This window comes from Mobula hypostoma, chromosome 7, assembly GCF_963921235.1.
Source record: "Mobula hypostoma chromosome 7, sMobHyp1.1, whole genome shotgun sequence".
NCBI classification, from domain to species: Eukaryota; Metazoa; Chordata; class Chondrichthyes; order Myliobatiformes; family Myliobatidae; genus Mobula; species Mobula hypostoma.
The window spans coordinates 18,985,132-19,005,283 of record NC_086103.1 but is presented as its reverse complement, the minus strand read 5'-3'; the positions used below and the strand labels follow the sequence as shown (position 1 = coordinate 19,005,283).

At 42.3% G+C, this 20,152-nt stretch overlaps 1 protein-coding gene across 1 annotated transcript in view; it reads right to left on the bottom strand.

The window, feature by feature from the left end:
• Positions 1-4,142: 4,142 nt before the first annotated feature.
• LOC134348854 (uncharacterized) overlaps positions 4,143-20,152 on the bottom strand; it is a 53,783-nt gene continuing 37,773 nt past the window's right edge. The window contains exons 13-16 of the mRNA XM_063052637.1: positions 18,052-18,129; positions 15,069-15,122; positions 6,284-6,327; positions 4,143-4,983 (exon numbers count right to left, since the gene is read on the bottom strand). Coding sequence (XP_062908707.1) covers positions 4,915-4,983; positions 6,284-6,327; positions 15,069-15,122; positions 18,052-18,129 — 245 coding nt within the window. The 3' untranslated portion in view covers positions 4,143-4,914. The remainder of the gene's footprint in view (positions 4,984-6,283; positions 6,328-15,068; positions 15,123-18,051; positions 18,130-20,152) is intronic.

Below are 20,152 nucleotides of genomic sequence, written 5' to 3'. Positions count from 1 at the left end.
TTGGCATGCAAGCCTTGCCAAAGCTGTTTCAAATCCATTTGTGTCTTTATTCTCTTGCAGAATTGCCTTTTCATTCTCGTAATTATCAAAAAAAAGCTCTCACATTGATTTGGTCTGCATTCCTTCTCAATAATACAGATTCTTTCTGGTCATGTTACCCAGAGTGGCATAAATTCTTACAATTATGGTCTAACTGGGGCTTGCCCACATTGTCCAACATCCCATTCACCTCTCCTTTACGATGACCGTTATTGGTGTTATGTACTGCCCCTCCACTCTTTTTATCAGCAACATAAAGAGTTAACTCTATTCTAATTCCAAAATAATTTCTCAGTGGCAATTGAATTGCCAGGAATTCCATTCCATGTTCTCAGACACAAGAAGGACTGTGTCTGAGGCAATTTTCACTTCTGCTGTTAAATCCAGTGACAGAGAGAGATATTTTCACCAGAGAAAAATAAAGTGATATGATCCAGACATTTAAAATGTAAAGAGTGAGGGACCTTTGCAGGCATGCGGCAGAATCTACTGCAGTTATCTTCCAAAAATAAAAATACTTCTTACATGCAAATTTTACCCCTGTGTTTTGAAATGGTAAACACTCATGTCAGTCTAAATTAAATATAAGCACTCTCTGAATTGTCAGTTTAGTGGGAATCATGCTCCTTCAAATACTCACTGGTTTATGCTTCTACAGAAATCACACTTCTCTCCATCTTCTGCCAGAAAAAATGTTACTGTTTCCCAGGCAACTAATCTGGCTATTCAGCAAGAGGCCTCCGTTGCTTCCCTTTACAAAATGCACTGTAATTTTGCAATAAAGCCGCTTTGTCAGTGAATTTTAAGCATGCTATATCTACTACCAAGGGGTGCAGGCATGTCGTGTCTTCACCTGTGCAGCTTTCCCTCCAAGTCACTTAGAATCCTCATGAGGAACTACACTCGCAGATTGTTATTAATGATTATGATATAGTTGGGATCACAGAGACATGGCTCCAGGGTGACCAGGGATGGGAGCTCAACGTTCAGGGATATTCAATATTCAGGAGGGATAGACATGAAGGAAGGGGAGGTGGGGTGGCGTTGCTGGTTAAAAAAGAGATTAACGCAATAGAAAGGAAGGACATAAGCCGGGAAGATGTGGAATCGATATGGGTAGAGCTGCGTAACACTAAGGGGCAGAAGACGCTGGTGGGAGTTGTGTACAGGCCACCTAACAGTAGCAGTGAGGTCGGAGATGGTATTAAACAGGAAATTAGAAATGTGTGCAATAAAGGAACAGCAGTTATAATGGGTGACTTCAATCTACATGTAGACTGGGTGAACCAAATTGGTAAAGGTGCTGAGGAAGAGGATTTCTTGGAATGTATGCGGGATGGTTTTTTGAACCAACATGTCGAGAAACCGACTAGAGAGCAGGCTATTCTGGACTGGGTTTTGAGCAATGAGGAAGGGTTAATCAGCGATCTTGTCGTGAGAGGCCCCTTGGGTAAGAGTGACCATAATATGGTGGAATTCTTCATTAACATGGAGAGTGACGTAGTTAATTCAGAAACAAAGGTTCTGAACTTAAAGAGGGGTAACTTTGAAGGTATGAGACGTGAATTAGCTAAGATAGACTGGCAAATGACACTTCAAGGATTGACGGTGGATATGCAATGGCGGGCATTTAAAGGTTGCATGGATGAACTACAACAATTGTTCATCCCAGTTTGGCAAAAGAATAAATCAAGGAAGGTAGTGCACCCATGGCTGACAAGAGAAATTAGGGATAGTATCAATTCCAAAGAAGTAGCATACAAATTAGCCAGAGAAAGTGGCTCACCTGAGGACTGGGAGAAATTCAGAGTTCAGCAGAGGAGGACAAAGGGCTTAATTAGGAAGGGGAAAAAAGATTATGAGAGAAAACTGGCAGAGAACATAAAAACGGACTGTAAAAGCTTTTATAGATATGTAAAAAGGAAAAGACTGATAAAGACAAATGTAGGTCCCCTGCAAACAGAAACAGGTGAATTGATTACGGGGAGCAAGGACATGGCAGACCAATTGAATAATTACTTTGGTTCTGTCTTCACTAAGGAGGACATAAATAATCTTCCAGAAATAGTAAGGGACAGAGGGTCCAGTGAGATGGAGGAACTGAGCGAAATACATGTTAGTAGGGAAGTGGTGTTAGGTAAATTGAAGGGATTGAAGGCAGATAAATCCCCAGGGCCAGATGGTCTGCATCCCAGAGTGCTTAAGGAAGTGGCCCAAGAAATAGTGGATGCATTAGTGATAATTTTTCAAAACTCGTTAGATTCTGGACTAGTTCCTGAGGATTGGAGGGTGGCTAATGTAACTCCACTTTTTAAAAAAGGAGGGAGAGAGAAACCGGGGAATTATAGGCCGGTTAGCCTAACGTCGGTGGTGGGGAAACTGCTGGAGTCAGTTATCAAGGATGTGATAACAGCACATTTGGAAAGCAGTGAAATGATCGGACAAAGTCAGCATGGATTTGTGAAAGGAAAATCATGTCTGACGAATCTCATAGAATTTTTTGAGGATGTAACTAGTAGAGTGGATAGGGGAGAACCAGTGGATGTGGTATATTTGGATTTTCAAAAGGCTTTTGACAAGGTCCCACACAGGAGATTAGTGTGCAAACTTAAAGCACATGGTATTGGGGGTAAGGTATTGGTGTGGGTGGAGAATTGGTTAGCAGACAGGAAGCAAAGAGTGGGAATAAACGGGACCTTTTCAGAATGGCAGGCGGTGACTAGTGGGGTACCGCAAGGCTCAGTGCTGGGACCCCAGTTGTTTACAATATATATTAATGACTTGGATGAGGGAATTAAATGCAGCATCTCCAAGTTTGTGGATGACACGAAGCTGGGTGGCAGTGTTAGCAGTGAGGAGGATGCTAAGAGGATGCAGGGTGACTTGGATAGGTTGGGTGAGTGGGCAAACTCATGGCAGATGCAATTTAATGTGGATAAATGTGAAGTTATCCACTTTGGTGGCAAAAATAGGAAAACAGATTATTATCTGAATGGTGGCCGATTAGGAAAAGGGGAGGTGCAACGAGACCTGGGTGTCATTTTACACCAGTCATTGAAAGTGGGCATGCAGGTACAGCAGGCGGTGAAAAAGGCGAACGGTATGCTGGCATTTATAGCGAGAGGATTCGAGTACAGGAGCAGGGAGGTACTACTGCAGTTGTACAAGGCCTTGGTGAGACCACACCTGGAGTATTGTGTGCAGTTTTGGTCCCCTAATCTGAGGAAAGACATCTTTGCCATAGAGGGAGTACAAAGAAGGTTCACCAGATTGATTCCTGGGATGGCAGGTCTTTCATATGAAGAAAGACTGGATGAACTGGGCTTGTACTCGTTGGAATTTAGAAGATTGAGGGGGGATCTGATTGAAACGTATAAGATCCTAAAGGGATTGGACAGGCTAGATGCGGGAAGATTGTTCCCGATGTTGGGGAGGTCTAGAACGAGGGGTCACAGTTTGAGGATAGAGGGGAAGCCTTTTAGGACCGAGGTTAGGAAAAACTTCTTCACACAGAGAGTGGTGAATCTGTGGAATTCTCTGCCACAGCAAACTGTTGAGGCCAGTTCATTAGCTATGTTTAAAAGGAAGTTAGATATGGCCCTTGTGGCTACAGGGGTCAGGGGGTATGGAGGGAAGGCTGGGTTCTGAGTTGGATGATCAGCCATGATCATAATAAATGGCGGTGCAGGCTCGAAGGGCCGAATGGCCTACTCCTGCACCTATTTTCTATGTTTCTATGTTTCTATTAACGCAGATATCTAATCTGCCAATTATCTGCCAGCAACTCTACAAATAGAAACATAATGATATAGTTAAGAGGTTGAGTTGTTGTTCAGATGAAATATCAGAATGGTGAAGAAATGTGATCTACCTGGAACAAAAGACAAAATAAAAGCATCCAGTGACTGCCGGTTCTGTGGGTGAAAGCACCTTGTTAATGAGAGAGATCAGAGGAGAATGGCCAGACCTGTTCAAGCTGACAGGAAGGCAACAGTAATTCAATAATCATGTGTTACAGTGTGCAGAAGAGCATCTCTGAATTCACAACATGTTAAACTTTGAAGTGGATGGACTATAGCAGCAGAAGGCAATGACTATGCACTTAGTGGCCACTTTATTAGGTACAGGAGGTGCTTACTAACATGATCACTATATCACCATTCTTCCATTATCGCCGGATCAAAACCATGAACCTTCTTAGGAATAACGGAGGGTATCCTATCCTGTAGGAACTCCATAATTCAAGAATGGAGCACACCACCACCTTCCACATTTAGTTTTTGATGGACTTTACCCTTTCAACAGCATACATTAAATGAGGAAGTCCATATAAAGCCCAGATATAGTGTCCTTTGAAGGACTAGAATGTTCATCTTACCCTGTCGTGCTTGATTTAAGTCATTACTGTTTGTCATGACAAGTTTTGAAACACAAATAATTAGCTTTTATTTGCCATATACACATCAAAACATGAAGCAAAATGTGTTGTTTTGTGTAAGCAACAACGTAGTCCAAGGGCAGCCCATAAGTATGGCCACACTTCTAGCACCAATATAACATGCCCACGATTCATACTAGTTGTATTGGTAACAAATATGCCCACACCATTTAATCTATCTTGCATAATGAAGCTGTTTATTTCACATGATGTCCGTAGAAACTGAAATAAAATGCTGAAATTGCTTTCAGAGAAATGGTTCTCATTTGCAAGTCAGAAGTGACGATGAAATGATTGAATCTTTGAATTTTGTCAACTCAGGACACATACATCGGTGAAAAGTACATCGTAAATCAAAAATATATATTAAAAAATTCAAAGTATGCTACTTTCCATGTGTTCACACAAGTCCTCCCCTTCTGATCTCGGCAGATTATTCATGTAGGTTTTTTTATTACCGGTGCATAGATAACAGATGAGATATTTTGATTTGAAGAAGACAAATTCTGAAGGAGAAAGAAATACCAATTATACTCAATGATCACTTCATTAGATACATCTGCTCATTAATACAAACATCTAATCAGCTGATCATGTGGCAGCAACTCAATGCATAAAAGCATGCAGATATGGTCAAGAGGTTCAGTTGTTCACACTAAACATGAGAATGAGGAATAAATGTGATCTAAGTGACTTCGATTGTTGCTGCCAGACAGGGTAGTTTGAGCATCTTCAAAATTGCTGATCTCTTGTGATTTTCACACACAACAGTCTCCAGAGTTTACAGAGACAGGTGTGAAAAACTAAGAGAAAAAGACATCAAGTGAGCTGCATTTCTGGGGGTAAAAATGCCTTGTTAATGAGAGAGGTCAGAGGAGAATACCCAGACTGGCTCAAACTGACAGGAAAGTGACAGTAACTCAAATAATCTTACATTACAAAGATGGTTGTTCTTGGTGATTAAGTAGTGATAAACTCCCACTACACATTATATGCTCCCAAGAGCATGCATGTCAAATAGTTTCTGACAACAATTCTGGCTACCAGTCTTCACATGTGGATTAGCTACTAAACCCGGCAGAACCATTTCTACTAACAGGAGAATGGGTAATGGCAGATGACTGTTAACTTAAAACCAGTCGCTTTGGACAGATGGGGCTTGTCAGCTGTGGTTGACAGCTCATCCAGGAGAAGGAAAACTGTGATCTCAAGCCTTCACTGCCTTGTGGCTATATCCACTCATGAGGAAGGCTCCAGGAGTAAACGCCAAGGGAATAGTCTGGAGCTGGGGTTTCTAAAGCAGACCTATGTTAGGTTCAACACTGACTGGCAACCCCTCCAATACAGCTGGTGCTAATCTGTATCAGTTCCTATCGTTCCTTTGGATTCAACAGCTGTGTGGAGATTGGAGGGGGCGGGGATGGTGGGAGTCTGCTGCATGGACAACAACTTGTTCTCCGTAGCGTACTGCTCTAGCGTATGTATCAACTTCGACAGCCAGGACATGACATCCATGGTTGATCCCAACCAATGGAGACCATCACAAAGGTGGAGAATAGAACAGCATCACTGAACGCAGGACACATTGAACCTTGAAATGGATGGGCTACAGCAGCAGACGGTCATGAAGGTACACTCAGTGGCCACTTTATTAGGTGCAAGATGTACCTCATAAAGTGGTCATTGAGTGTATACTTAAGCCAGTTGATAGTTTATCTGTTTAAATCATTAAAGAACTCTATAAATTTGATTTGGAATTTCATATTTGTTGGATTTGAGATTTCACCAACAGACCAATGTACTTACAGTATCAGACAGTTGATTGGAGGATAGTGTGGCATGCCTCTCCCCTGTGATAATTGCAAACACCACAATTAAAAGATGACAGTAGTGGATCACACTGACAAAGGAAGTGAGAAATAGAATACAAATCTCCTAAACTGACTGCATCACTCTCCTCATGACAAAAGATTAGCAAAACAATAACCACTCGACTTATTCGATCAAACATGTCATTGCTCGATTTAATTAGTTTAATCAATTTAAGTGCTAGGCCAAATTGGAAGGTTTGGGTATGGGCCGAATACAGGCAGTGGGGCCCGGGCCCGAAAACATATCAAAGTGGCAGGGCCCGGGTCTGAGAATGAGGATTGACCTGATGTGTGGATGATTTGAGCGCCGGGCCAGATTGAAATGGTCAGTGTGATGGGCCAGAGGCAAGGGACAGGCCAGTTCAGCTCGGTGCTCCATGTGGTTTACTCGTTTCTGTGCTGAACTGAGGCTGTAGTCAGGAAATAATGGGCTCCTGATTCAACTGAGGTGATGATTGGCTGCCCGACTGTGGACTCACATTTGTGAACTTCAGTTCTGAAAGTTATTTGTTTACTTTTATTGTTTGCCTGATTAGGTTTTTTTTTAACACCTTGGATGTTGACAGTCTTTTTTTTAATGGGTTCTTGTTTTTTTTTGTTTTGTGGCTGCCTGTAAGGAGGTGAATCTCAAGGTTGTATATAGTATACATACTTTGATACCAAATGTACTTTGAACTTTGAATTCTGAATTTGCAGAAAACTTGCTTCCATTCATACAGGTAAAATATACACGAACCACAGGGAGCTATTGAGATGGTTGTAAATTAGCTAAACTTTTTCCTCACCAGGTCATGACGAGTTGTGAATGTGAGTGTTTTTCAGATAAACCTACTGAGAAATAAGGAAGTAGGAAGCAAAAACCTATTTCCCATTTTATTTCCATTGGAGTCAGTGGAGTTCAGTAGAATGAGGAGAGATGTAATTGAAACCAATCCGATGCCAATAGGCCTGGCAAGATTGGTTATGGGGAGGTATTTCCATTAGTAGGCAAGATAAGGAGGAATTTCTTGAGCCAGAGGGTTGTGAATCTGTGGAATTTGTTGCCACTGTGGACTGCGGTGGCCAAATCATTGGGTTCAAAGTTCAAAGTACATTTTATTATCAAGGTATCTATACATTATACAACCTTGAAATTTATCTCAGAACAGGCAGCCATGAAACAACGAAACCCCAAACAAACCCCATCTATATGGAAAAAGACAATACCTAATGTTCAAAGAATAAAAATCCACATCATGTCCATAAGAAAATAAAATAACCCATGAAAAAGCCCACCGAACACCCACTGTGCAATGAAAGAAACAGATTACACAAACAGTGTTTCTGAATGAAGTCCACAAGAAAGTCCCACAGTTCAGTGCAGAGCCGAATAAACGTTGTGGAACTTTGATCTTAATCAGTCTGTATCTCACCCCGGGCTCCGATACCCTGACCTTTCTGACACCCTGCCCTTTTCAATCCGGCCTGGTGCTTAAATCTCTGTCTGAACAACAGGTTCTGCTGCTTGGATACATTGGACTTTGCTGCTTCAATTCGGCCTGTAAATCTGTCTCCAGATCCTGCTCAGTCGTATCCGGTGTCTGGACCCTGCGGCTTTTATTCAGCCTGTGCCTGATACTTTATGGTCTTCCATGCTCTCCGCGACCGGTCCGCCACTTCCCCTGGCCTCGGTTCTGCGACATCGAAATTCCCAGACATCCCACCTCTCCCGAAAGTTCCGGGAGTCTCCTGCATATTAATAGTGGCTCGCTGATGCCCGCAAATTATTTACAATATCATGGAAATCAATTTTTTTGAGAGCGAGTGAGAGAAAACGAGAGAGCGCGAGAGCGGCCACGAGAGAGAGCGCACGCGAGAGAGAGCGAGAGCAAGCAAGCGAGCGAGAGAGAAAGCAAGCGAGAGCACTTGAGAGCACACGAGCGACCACAAGAAAGAGAGCGAGAGGGAGAGAGCGCGAATGCGAGCGCGCCATGGCAGAGTGTTCCATAAAATATATAAAACGTACGGCACTCCAGACTACACTAAAGTGTACCCCTGCCTAATAGGGGTCAAAATAGTGACAGTGTTGCTCGCTGCACTGTTTGCAACAGTGACTTTTCTATTGCCCATGGTGGGTTAAGACTGAAAAAGACATGTTGAGGTGAGTTTAACAAGTGTCATTTGTTCATTAGCATAACTAACGTTATTTAAACTAGCTGGCTTGCTGCTAAGGAGCTACTCTATTGCAGACATCCCATCTCTCCCGGAAGTCTCCCGCAAATTGATGGAGCTACCTCCCTGAAATGAGTTTTTGCAGGGTGGGATGTCTGAATACCTCCAAGTCTAAAGGGAAGTTACAGACTATTCCTTGCAATGATCATTTGCCAGAAATGTGTGGTTAACAAATTATTTTGTTGCTATCCTTGGTTTGTTGGCTATCAGCCGGAAGTCACAGAGGTTCACAAGCACCATTTTAACTGGTGTATTTAAGGATTACTAGGCAAGGGGGTGAAGGTTTACAGGATGAATGTCTTTGTGAAAAGGATCAGTCGTTGTTTGAATAGTGGAGCAAACTTGATGGACCAAATGCCCTAATCCTGCTCCTATCCTTTATAGTTTTGATGTCTAATGGAAGAGTGAGAGATTAGAGAATAGCATCAAAATATAGAGTGAAATGTTAAGCAGGAAAAAATCTGTAGATATTGGAAATCCACATACAAAGTGCTGGAGGAACTCAGCAGATCAAGCAGCATCTATGGAAAGGAATAGTCTATATTTCAGGCCGAGACCCTTCTTCAGGACTGAAAAGGAAAGGGGGAGGGGAGGGAGGATAGCTAGAAGGTGATAGGTGAAACTAAGTAGGCTGGAAAGGTAAAGGGATGGAGAAGAAGGAATCTGATAGGAGAGGAGAGTGGACCATAGCAGAAAGGGAAGGAGGAAGGGACCCAGGAGGGGGGGATAGTTAGATGAGAAGTGGTGTGAGACCAGAGTGGGGAATAGAAGAGGGGAGAGGGAGAAATTGATATTCATGGCAGCAGGTTGGAAGCTATCCAGACAGCAGAATATAAGGTGTTGCTCCTCCACCCTGAGGGTGGCCTCATCTTGACATAAAAGGAGGCCATGGACTAACGTGTTGGAATGGGAATGGGAATCAGGATTAAAATGTTTGGCCACCAGAAAGTTCCGCTTTCGGTTCATTTGATTTGATGCAAACAGGCTGCCAACATGCCGCTAGGTTGACTTGACGAAAGCAACAGAGTGAAATGTGTCATTGTGTCAATAAAATCAAATCAAATCAGCTAGGATTATCAGTGATGCTGGCGATATAGACAGGAGATAAGACATAAGTTGTTGCGTCTGTGCACAATTACATGTCGATTAAATAAAAGCATACATGTGGGAAATGGCTTTAACTGGTGTGTTCAAGTTGCAACAAGACAGAGAGATCAATGCACATGCCCAGGCAACACAACAATATGTAGTGCTAAGTGGGGGAGGGGGTGTCATTGATCTAAAGGACAGATCCAAACATTACACTTCCTCCCCCTTTAGATTAAGGCAACATAAAAATGTCTAATAAACGAAACATTCAATTTCCCTTTCATAACCCATAATTTAAATAAACATGCTTTCACAATAACAGTCCATAACTAGCTTCACAGTTCTAAATGTTCAGTCTGTTGGGAGACGCTCTGTTTCTTAAAGGATAGTGCCTCTGGACCTGTGGATTGGCATCAGATTTGGTAGGTGTCTTGTCAATGATAACGATCTCCTCATGCCTCTGGACCTATGGAATGGTATCAGGTTTGGAAGGTGCCTTGTCCAAGACAACGTTCTCAGTTTCTGGTGTCATGTTGTTGTCAGTGACATCATCACTGTGAGGTAAGTTTGGTGATTGTCTGTCTCATTGGATGCATTTGACTCAGGTGTGTTCTTCAGTTGAGCATCCAGTATTTAGTCCTCACAACGTCTCCATGTCTGATCTCCAACATCCACTGTGTACATCAGTGGTCCAGTTCTTATAGTTATCCTACTGGGTGTCCATTTATACTCTCGGTAATCACACACTAGGAATTCCTGTCCAATCTCAAAGCTCTTTGCTGCCTCACTTAGCAACTAACTGAACTGTTTATTCTGCACTTCCTTCCACAGATCTGGTTTCAGGAGGTCTATGCAAGACCTCAGATTCCTATTCACGAACAGCATTGCAAGTCTTTGATTTGTCATCACATGAACAGAATTCTGATATATAAAAAGGGAGTTGTCCACCTTGTGCTGTAGAGAAATGTCTTCCTTTTCCATTGCTTTAATGGACTTCTTGAAGGTTTGGATAAACCTTTCAGCTAATCCATTTATGATGGGTGGTTAGGAGCTGAATTGAAATGTCTGATGCCATTTTGCTTCATGGTTAGTTGGAACTTCTCTGATGTGTATTGTGGTCCATCGTCACTCACAATTTGTTCTGGCAAGCCATTTCTGGTGAAGTTAGTCCACAGAGCGGCCTTTGCAGAGGTGGTTGACTTCATTGGTATAACATAAAAACATGGAAAACCTACAGCACAATACAGGCCCTTTGGCCCACAATGCTGTGCCAAACATGTACTTATTTTAGAAATTACCTAGGGTTACCCATAGCCCTCTATGTTTCTGAGCTCCATGTACCTATCCAAGAGTCTCTTAAAAGACCCTTTTGTATTCACCTCCACCACCGTCACCGGCAGCCCATTCCATGCACTCACCACTCTCTGTGTAAGAAACTTACCCCTGACATCTCCACTGTACCTTGCTCCAAGCACCTTAAAACTGTGCCCTCTTGTGTTAGCCATTTCAGCCCTGGGAAAAAGCTTCTGACGTCATAGCTCCAAGTACTGATCCACACTCTAAGCTCATCTGCTTTGTTCATGATACTCCTTGCATTAAAATAGACACATCTCAAACCATCAGTCTGAGCATATCCCTTCTCTATCACCTGCCTATCCTCCCTGTCACTCTGCCTACAAGCTTTCTCTATTTGTAAGCCAACCACCCCTTCCTCTGTCTCTTCAGTTTGATTCCCACCCCACAGCAATTCTGGACACTTCGAATGAGTATCCACAGCAATCTGAAACATGGAGTCCATGAATGGTCCATTAAAATCAATATGTACTCTTTGCCATGGTGACGATGGCCATTCCCATGGATGTAACGGTGCCTGTGGGGGTGCATTTTGAATTTTTTGGCATCCTGAACAGCTCTTGGCTAAGTTTTCAATCTGTTTATCTATTCCTGGCTACCACACATAGCTCCAGGCAAGACTCTTCATCTTGTCTATACCCATGTGTCCTTCATGCAGATTTTCTAACATTCTGGTATGCAGTTTGGAGGGAACCACAACGCAAGATAAACGTCCAAGTGTTCTTTGGCATACTGACAATTGGTATTGTCTCACTGAGAACTCTGGAACCATAGGGTTACCATGAGGTGGCCATCCTTGTATGATGATTTCATAGACTTTTGACAATGTTGGGTCATTCCTTATTTCCCTTTGTATTTTCAAATTTGTCACCAGTAATTGGTCCACCAGTGCGGTGTGGAACACTTCTACTCGGTCACAGTATGAAGACTTTTCTTCTACAGTTGCCAATAGTGGAAGTTGTGCCATGCCAATGGCATAGCTGTGTTGTTTAGTACCCATAATCTCTATGTCCTAAGAGTGGGCTCCTAGGAATAGTTCCCAACGTTGGAACCAGGTAGTGGACATCACTGGAATTCCCATCCTGGGTTTGAAAATGGAAACAAGAGGCTGGTGATCTATCACTAACATAATTTTTTTGTCTGTAGTGGTAGTAGTGGAATTTCTTTATTCCCTATAATAGACTAATGGCCTCTTGGTTGATATGTGTGTAGATGTGTTCTGCACTCGTCAGTGATCTTGAAGCAAACTCATTTGAGCATTAGATCCATCTTTTATAATGTGTGATAAAATGGCTCCAATACCAGAAGGGCATGCAACGCACCCCAGTCTGATAGTTAGGGATAGGTTATAATTGGTGAGCAGTTCATTATATGTTATTAGTCTCTTTGTTTCCTTGAATGCTTTTTCACATCTTTCTGACCATTCCGACTTTGGTCCTGTCTGCAACCGTGCATTCAATGGATGCAGCACTGTAGCAATGTTTGCGAGAAACTGGTGGTAGTAATTTGCAAGGCCCAAGTATAATCTGAGGTGTGACATATTTCCAGTTTGGGTGCCTGTTGCACTGTTTCAGTCTTCTCTTGTGACTTACGTATGCCATGCTTGTCAATGACATGTCCACGATAAAAGATTTCATTCTTGAAAAACTCACATTTCTCTCCCTTTGTACACAGACCATACTCACTCAGCCTGGTAAGCACTTTACCAAGCTCTGGAGATGCTCTTCATCATTCTTGCCAGTCACAATGATGTCATCAAGGTAATATTGTGTTCCTGGGATATCTTGGAGCACTTGGTCCATTGTTCCTTGCCAAATTGCTGGAGTTGATGCGATGCCAAAGACGAGACAATTATACTGGAACAGTCCCTTGTGAGTGTTGATTGTGAGGAACTTCCTGCTTGACTCCTAAATCTTCATTTGCAGATAGATTTGTGACAAGTCAATCTTTGAAAACCTCTAACCACCTGCCAAAGATGCAAATATATCTTCTATTTGTGGCAGGCGATACTGCACAGTACACAGCACAGGGTTGATGCTCACTTTGAAGTCCCAACTTGGACTTGGGACTGCTCTGACCTTCCCTTTCTTTATCACTGGGACAATAGGTGTGGCCCAAATGCTCCACTCAACCTTGGAGAGAATGTCAGATGCCTCCAAGCTCTGAAGTTCAGCATCCACTTGAGAACATTGTGCATAAGGCTCTAGACACACTTTATGGAATGTTTGTGTTTCTGTTTTACTCAGTTCAATTCTTTGAGTTTACCAATCCCCATCTCAAACACATTCTCATTAGCACTAAGCAGTTGTGCCAATCTTTGACTGATGCCACCATTTTGCCTGTTGATGTGACACTGAGAGCTTTGATTGAGTGCCAGTCTCATTGGATTTTTCTCAACCATTCACGTCTGAGAAGCGCTGGCCCTCCACTTTTCAACACAGAGATCTAACTGCAGTATTTGGCCTCTATACGTCACCTTCACTTTCAGTTTGCCTTTGCGGGACATTTCTTTGCCTGTATAGGTCTTTAGTATCACTGAGGTCTTCTCTAATGGTATCTTAGAAAACAGCGTGATGTAGTCAGCCTCTGGAATTATAGACAAATCTGACCCTGTATCCACTGCTGTTTTCAGTTCTACACCACGCACATCTATTATGATCCAGATGATTGTGTGTTTTGCTTAAGTTATACAATGCAGTTCTTGGCATTACAGTTCACCTTTGTCAAACTCTATGTTGTCTGATTCTGTTTTACATTCGATAACTTTATGCATTCGCTTAGTTTTGTGTTTAAGACTTTTCACTCGGTTGTGCTCTTTTTCTGCTTTGCACACTCTGTCTATGTGATCTTGTCTGTGACACTTTCTGCAGACTTTTTCTTTGAACTAACAGTCATTTGCATCATGGGAAGGTTTGCCACATCGATAACATCTTAGGCTTTTTGCACCATTCAGGGATATTTTGTGCATTTCACATTCTAACCTCCTTTTCTGTGGTTCTGCTACATCCTTTGTTGCAGTCTTTAACAATAGTGGATTGGTCAGTGCCCATTCTAAGGTTAGATCTCTTTCCGCCAATAGCCTCATTTGAATGCTTTGACTATACATGCCACATACAAGCCTATTCTTTAACGTATCAGAAAACCCATCTCTGAAGTCACAGTTTGCACAGTTCTGCAAAGTATTCAGAAAGGCTTTCATCTTTTGACTGGTTCCTTTTGTAAAATCTAAATCTCTCAGCTACTACCAATGGTTTCGGGCTCAAGTGATTTTGTAAAATTGTAACAATTTCACCAAATGTCTTGCTTGCTGGCTTTTCAGGGGCTATTAGGTTGCGTAAGACTGTGGTCCCCAATCTCTGGGCCGTGGACTGATACCGGGCCGCGAAGAATGCAGGGGTGTAGCTGTACCCAGAACGCACCCAGCACATCTTTAAGCAAAAGCCGAAATAAACAAGCTAATTAAATAGGTGCTGCCCAGCACATAAATGTTGGTCCAGATTAGAGGCGATGAAATTACGCGCCAGGCGGCACCTAACTAATTGGGAGGTAGGAGGTGTCTTTAACTGGTGTATTCATATTGCAGTGTGAGAGAGAGAGAGAGAGAGAGAGAGATAGAACAATGCGTATGTGTAGACAATAGCACATGCGCAGGCAACAGATCAATACGTAATGCTAAGATGGGGGGGAGGTCATAGCTCTAAAAGACATAGATTCATACATTACACAAGTCATTTTACAAATTCAGAATTGTGCTGACTGACTTTCTGTGTCCTCTGAGGACACAAATGTGCCTTGAGTTGGCACCTGACCAGCAGCAGCACTGCACCATTGTGTTGCGATATCAGCCCGGGTGTTTGAGCTTGTATCTGTGGGGGGAGACCGGACCTGCACACAGAAGGCTGGGTTATGGACTGAGCCTCAGCTGACTGTCCCACAGTGTGTTAAGGGGTAAGTGAGGAGCTTTACCCCAGGACGGCCATATCAAAGGCCCAAAGGGTTTCAGACTCATCACCAGCAATCATCATTCTGATACAAAAAGTGTTTAAAAATTCAAACAATTTTATCACCTGGCGCATTTTCCTTGAAGCAGATGGATCCGTAATGAATATTTTCTGCTGTGTCTGCAGGGACAAAATAGAAACAAAGATAATAAAGATAAAAATTAGCTTTATTTGTTCATGAACATTGAAACATTGAAACATACAGTGAAATGTATTGTTTGTGTCAACAACCAACACAGTCCGAGCTTGTGCTGGTGGAAGCCTACAAGTGCTGCCATGCTTTCTGCACCACATAATATGCCCACAACTTCCCAACCCTGACCATAGTCTTTAGAATGCGGGAGGTTGCAGGACAAGATATCAAGCTGAAGACATCTGATTTACGTATCTTGGCCTCTAGCTCTCTTATAGCTAGGAGGGCGCTTTTGTTTAAATGGAAAGATGTTTTTCCTCCTGCTCAAGCTCAATGGTTTTGCAACCTTATGTCATGCTTAGATTTAGAGAAGATTCGTTGTTCAATTTCTGAATCTCGTCAAGACTTTCAAACATTGTGGGGACCCTTTCTGAATTATTTTCAAAACTTTCAAAACCCTCAATTCGTTGTTTAAATTCAGATGTTAGGTATTATTAATTTTTTATTATATGAGAAGGTATTTTATCATTTTTCTCCTCAATAAACAGCTTCGGTCTTGGTAGGGGTTAGACTTTTTTGTAATAAATTAGCATATTTCAATATAACTATTGACTAGCTTAAATGAATATGGGGTAATGAGATTGTTATTATGAATAGATATAAAGTAATTGGTAGTTTTTAAAAATCTTTTTTTGACCTTTTATATACATTTTCTTGTACTCTGTGTTCTTCTATGTAGAAACTAATAAAAATATTGAAAAGAATGTGGGAGGATATCGGAGCACATGAGGAAACCCACGTGTTCACAGAGAGAACGTACAAACTCCCGAGAGTCAGTGGTGGAATTTGAACCCTAATCTTACTGCTCGTACTATAAAGCACTGTGTTAATCAGTACACTGCTGTGGTGTTACATTGACACTGCAACATAGCAACCTAGAGGGCACAGCCTCAGAATAGAGGGACATCCATTTAGAACAGAGATGAGGAAGAATTTCTTCAGCCAGAGAGTGGTGAATCTGAGATATTCTTTACCACAGGCAACTGTGGAGGCCAAGTCATTGGGTATATATTTTCTTTTAGATTATTTAAGGCAGAGATTGAGAGATTCTTGATTAGTCAGGGCATAAAGGGTTACCAGGAGAAGGCAGGAGATTGGGGCTGAGACAGAAATTGATCAGCTGTGTTGAAAAGGCAGATCATACTCAATGACCCAGATGGTCTAGTTCTGCTCCTATCTCTTGTGGTCTTCTGGTCTAATACAGACTGTGTCACTCAATATTTATTAGAACATGGCTAACTCAACTCTTATTTTCTCCAGTTTCATTTAGCCACCTCTCTCACCTCTGACGATGTTATTTCCACAGGATAATTAGTTCTGCCGTATATAAACACTGCCTGGGTGACCCTGGGTATTAGATGTTGTGAATCTGTATGGTCACATGGTCTCATGAGGCATTTGGGTTAATTCAAATTGTATTCTCTGGAATTTAGAAGAATTAGAGGAGTTCAGATAGAAACCAACAGAATTTCAACAAAGTGGATGCAGAAAGGATGTTTCCTACAGTGGAGAGTCCAAGACAAGAGTCATTCTGGACTGAAATAGGGAATTCCCAGACAACAATGATCCAGGTGAATTCTCCACTGGTTGATGCCAAATCATTAAATATAATCATGGAGTAAGACTTGGACTACATGGATTAAATAATTTGAGGAGAAGGCTGGAATTTGGAAAAAGATTTTTCACATGAAAAAAATCAGTGTGGTCTGATTTATTACAAACTACTTCAGATTTTTCAAGACAGACTGTTCTATTGTTGTTGTATATTCAGAAATATCACCTAATTTCTGGAGAAAGCAATATTGTCTAATATGGCATTCTCACACTACACTGACACTTTGGCTGATCATATTCAGTGATTCCAGACGCATTGAAGTACTGCTGAAGTGTGGTAGAGGTATTCAATGGCGGATGAGATCTCATGAAGTGGATGGTCACTTTTAGAGTGCAAGCAGTGTGGACTCATTCTGCAGCCACCAACCAATTTGCCAGAAGTGAGATCACATTGTGTGTGTTTATTTATTGATTGACTGAGATACAGTGTGGAATTGGCCCTTCTGGCCTTCGAGCCACACTGCCCAGCAGCCTCCTAATTTAATCTGAGCCTAACCATGGGACAATTTACAATGACCAGTTAATCTGAGCCTACCCACGGGACAATTTACAATGACCAGTTAATCTGAGCCTACCCACGGGACAATTTACAATGACCAGTTAATCTGAGCCTACCCACGGGACAATTTACAATGACCAGTTAATCTGAGCCTAACCACAGGACAATTTACAATGACCAGTTAATCTGAGCCTAATCACGGGACAATTTTCAATGACCAATTAATCTGAGCCTCACCACGGGACAATTTTCAATGACCAATTAATCTGAGCCTAATCACGGGACAATTTACAATGACCAGTTAACAAACCAACCAATATGTCTTTGGACTGTGGGAGTAAACCAGAGCACCCGTAGGAAATACACGCGGTCACAGGGCGAACGCACAAACTCCCTAAAGGCAAATTGTATAATTTGCACCCAGACCGTCTGTACAGTAAACTGCTGTGCTAATCACTACACTATGTTGTGGTTTATCTATTTTTAAGTCTTAACCATAATGGTCCAGTGAAAATTGGACTGTGGTAGAATGCAGAGAGAGCCCTGTGTTGTATGAAGAAGACTGGGAGTGGATGAAGGGTAGTCGACACTAGACAGAGCATTGGATTGATCAGCCAGTTCCATACTAGAGATTCAGTTCCTCTAAATGTAAATTTTAATTGCAAACCTGCAAACTCTTGAGTGAGTAATTTCTCAAAAGTACAAAGAGAGAAATTCATTGAATGAGAGATTGATCTATTTACCTTCTTGTATTGTCTTCCTACTCACAGACATATATTCAGCAATATGGCTGGTCTCAGGCTCCGGCATCTCATTAGTTCCTGGAAAATAAACATTTCATTTCCTTGGCTTGATTTTCAAGAAACAACATCAGGTATCTTTGGGAACAAAGTGCTGTATTAATAATGACAGCCACCAGAATGAGGAAAAATACTGTATGATCACACTATTAATGATGTGTGCTGGAAGCATTTAATGTGACAATGATAATATGGGGATTGATTCAGAGAGTGAATGGAAACATGTTGTACCACACTGCACATACATACATCGTGGAAGGTCCAGGTCAATTCCCAGTTTTGAATTCCAGTAACACAGAATGAGTGAACTTCAACAGGTTTTTTAATTGGGTAAATGTGACAGATCTTAACAGCAGTAGATTGAGTCTTATCTATCAATGGAAAGGGACGAGTTCCTGTCCTCTCCTACCACCTCACCAGCCTCCGATTCTAGCACATAATTCTCCGTAACTTCCATAATCTCCTATGAGATCCTATCACCAAGTGCATCTTCTCCATCCCCCTCTCACTTCCCAGTGGGATCGCTCCCCATGCGAATCCCTTGTCCACTCATCCCTCCCCACTGATCTTCTTCCTGGTACTTATCCTTGGAAGTGGAACAAGTGCCACCCCAGCCCCTACACATCTTCCCTCACTACTATTCAGGGCCAGAAACAGTCCTTCCAGGTGAGGCGACACTTCATCTGTGAGTCTGTCAGGATCATCTACTGTATCTAGTTCTCCCCGTGTGCCTTCCTGTATATCGGTGAGTCCTGATGCGTTTGGTAGACTGCTTTGCTGAGCATCTTCGCTCTGTGCACTATAAAAAGTGGGATCTCCTGGTGGCCACCATTTCAATTCTATGGCCCATTCCCATTCTGACATGTCAGTCAATGGCCTCCTCTACTGCCACAATGAGGCCACGTTCGGGTTGGAGAAGCAACACCTGATGGCATGAACATTGATTCCTTGAACTTCTGGTGATTGTCCCCTCTCCTTCACTATTCTCCCTTCCTGTTTCTTTTTTTCACCTTTTCTCCTAACCTGCCCATCACCTCCCTCTGGTGTTCCTCCCTCCTCCCTTTCTTCCACTGTTGTCTGTCCTCTCCAATCAAATTCCCCCTTCTCCAGCTCTTGAGCTTCTTCACCAATCAACTTCCCATTTCTTTACTTCAGCCCCTCCCCCTCCCAGTTTCACATTTCACCTACCACATTGTACTTGTTCCTCACCTCCCTCCCACAACCTTCTTACTCTGACTTCTCTTCCTCTCCAGTCCTGAAGAAAGGTCTCACCCAAAATGTCGATTGCTTACACATTTCTATAGATGCTGCCTGACCTGCAGAGTTCCTCCAGCACTTTGTGTGTAATGCCCAAGATTTCCAGCATCTGCAGGATATCAGCGTCTCAGGACACTAGTGTCAGGCATCCAGACAATGAGGTCATCCAAAACTTCCAGGCTCTCCTCGTGAATGTAATTGTCAGAGGATGGTGGTGTAGAGCAAGGGTATTTGTCTAACAATGTCCAGGATAAGGACTGTTCTCTTTTACTTTTGAATACAGTATATGTCTGAAATAAGACCATAAGACAGAGGACCAAAATTAAGCCATTTGGTCCATTGAGTCTGCTTTGCCATTCAATCATGGCAGATTTATTATATAAGACCATGAGACAATCTCAGGGCACTGAGACTGCTCATCTCATTGAATTGTTGTGAAATACAATCTGTTACAACAAAAAATAGCCTGTTATGATGGTGTATCCACTTGCAATACTGTGATTCTCTGACACCTCACTGACTGAATCTGTAGTGATTCTGGAACACACACACACACACACACAATCTGTGTACTGCACCTCCACAACTGAGGTTACATTGGTTCATGTCATGCTGGGAGATCGTACAGAATAATTATACAGGATTGAAAGGCTTATCATATGAGGGGCATTTAATGGCTGTGGGCCTGTACTCACTGGAATGTAGAAGAATGAAGGTGGCCCTCATTGAAACCTATTGAATATTGAAAGGCCTCGACAGAGTAGATTTGAAGAAGATGTTTCCTATG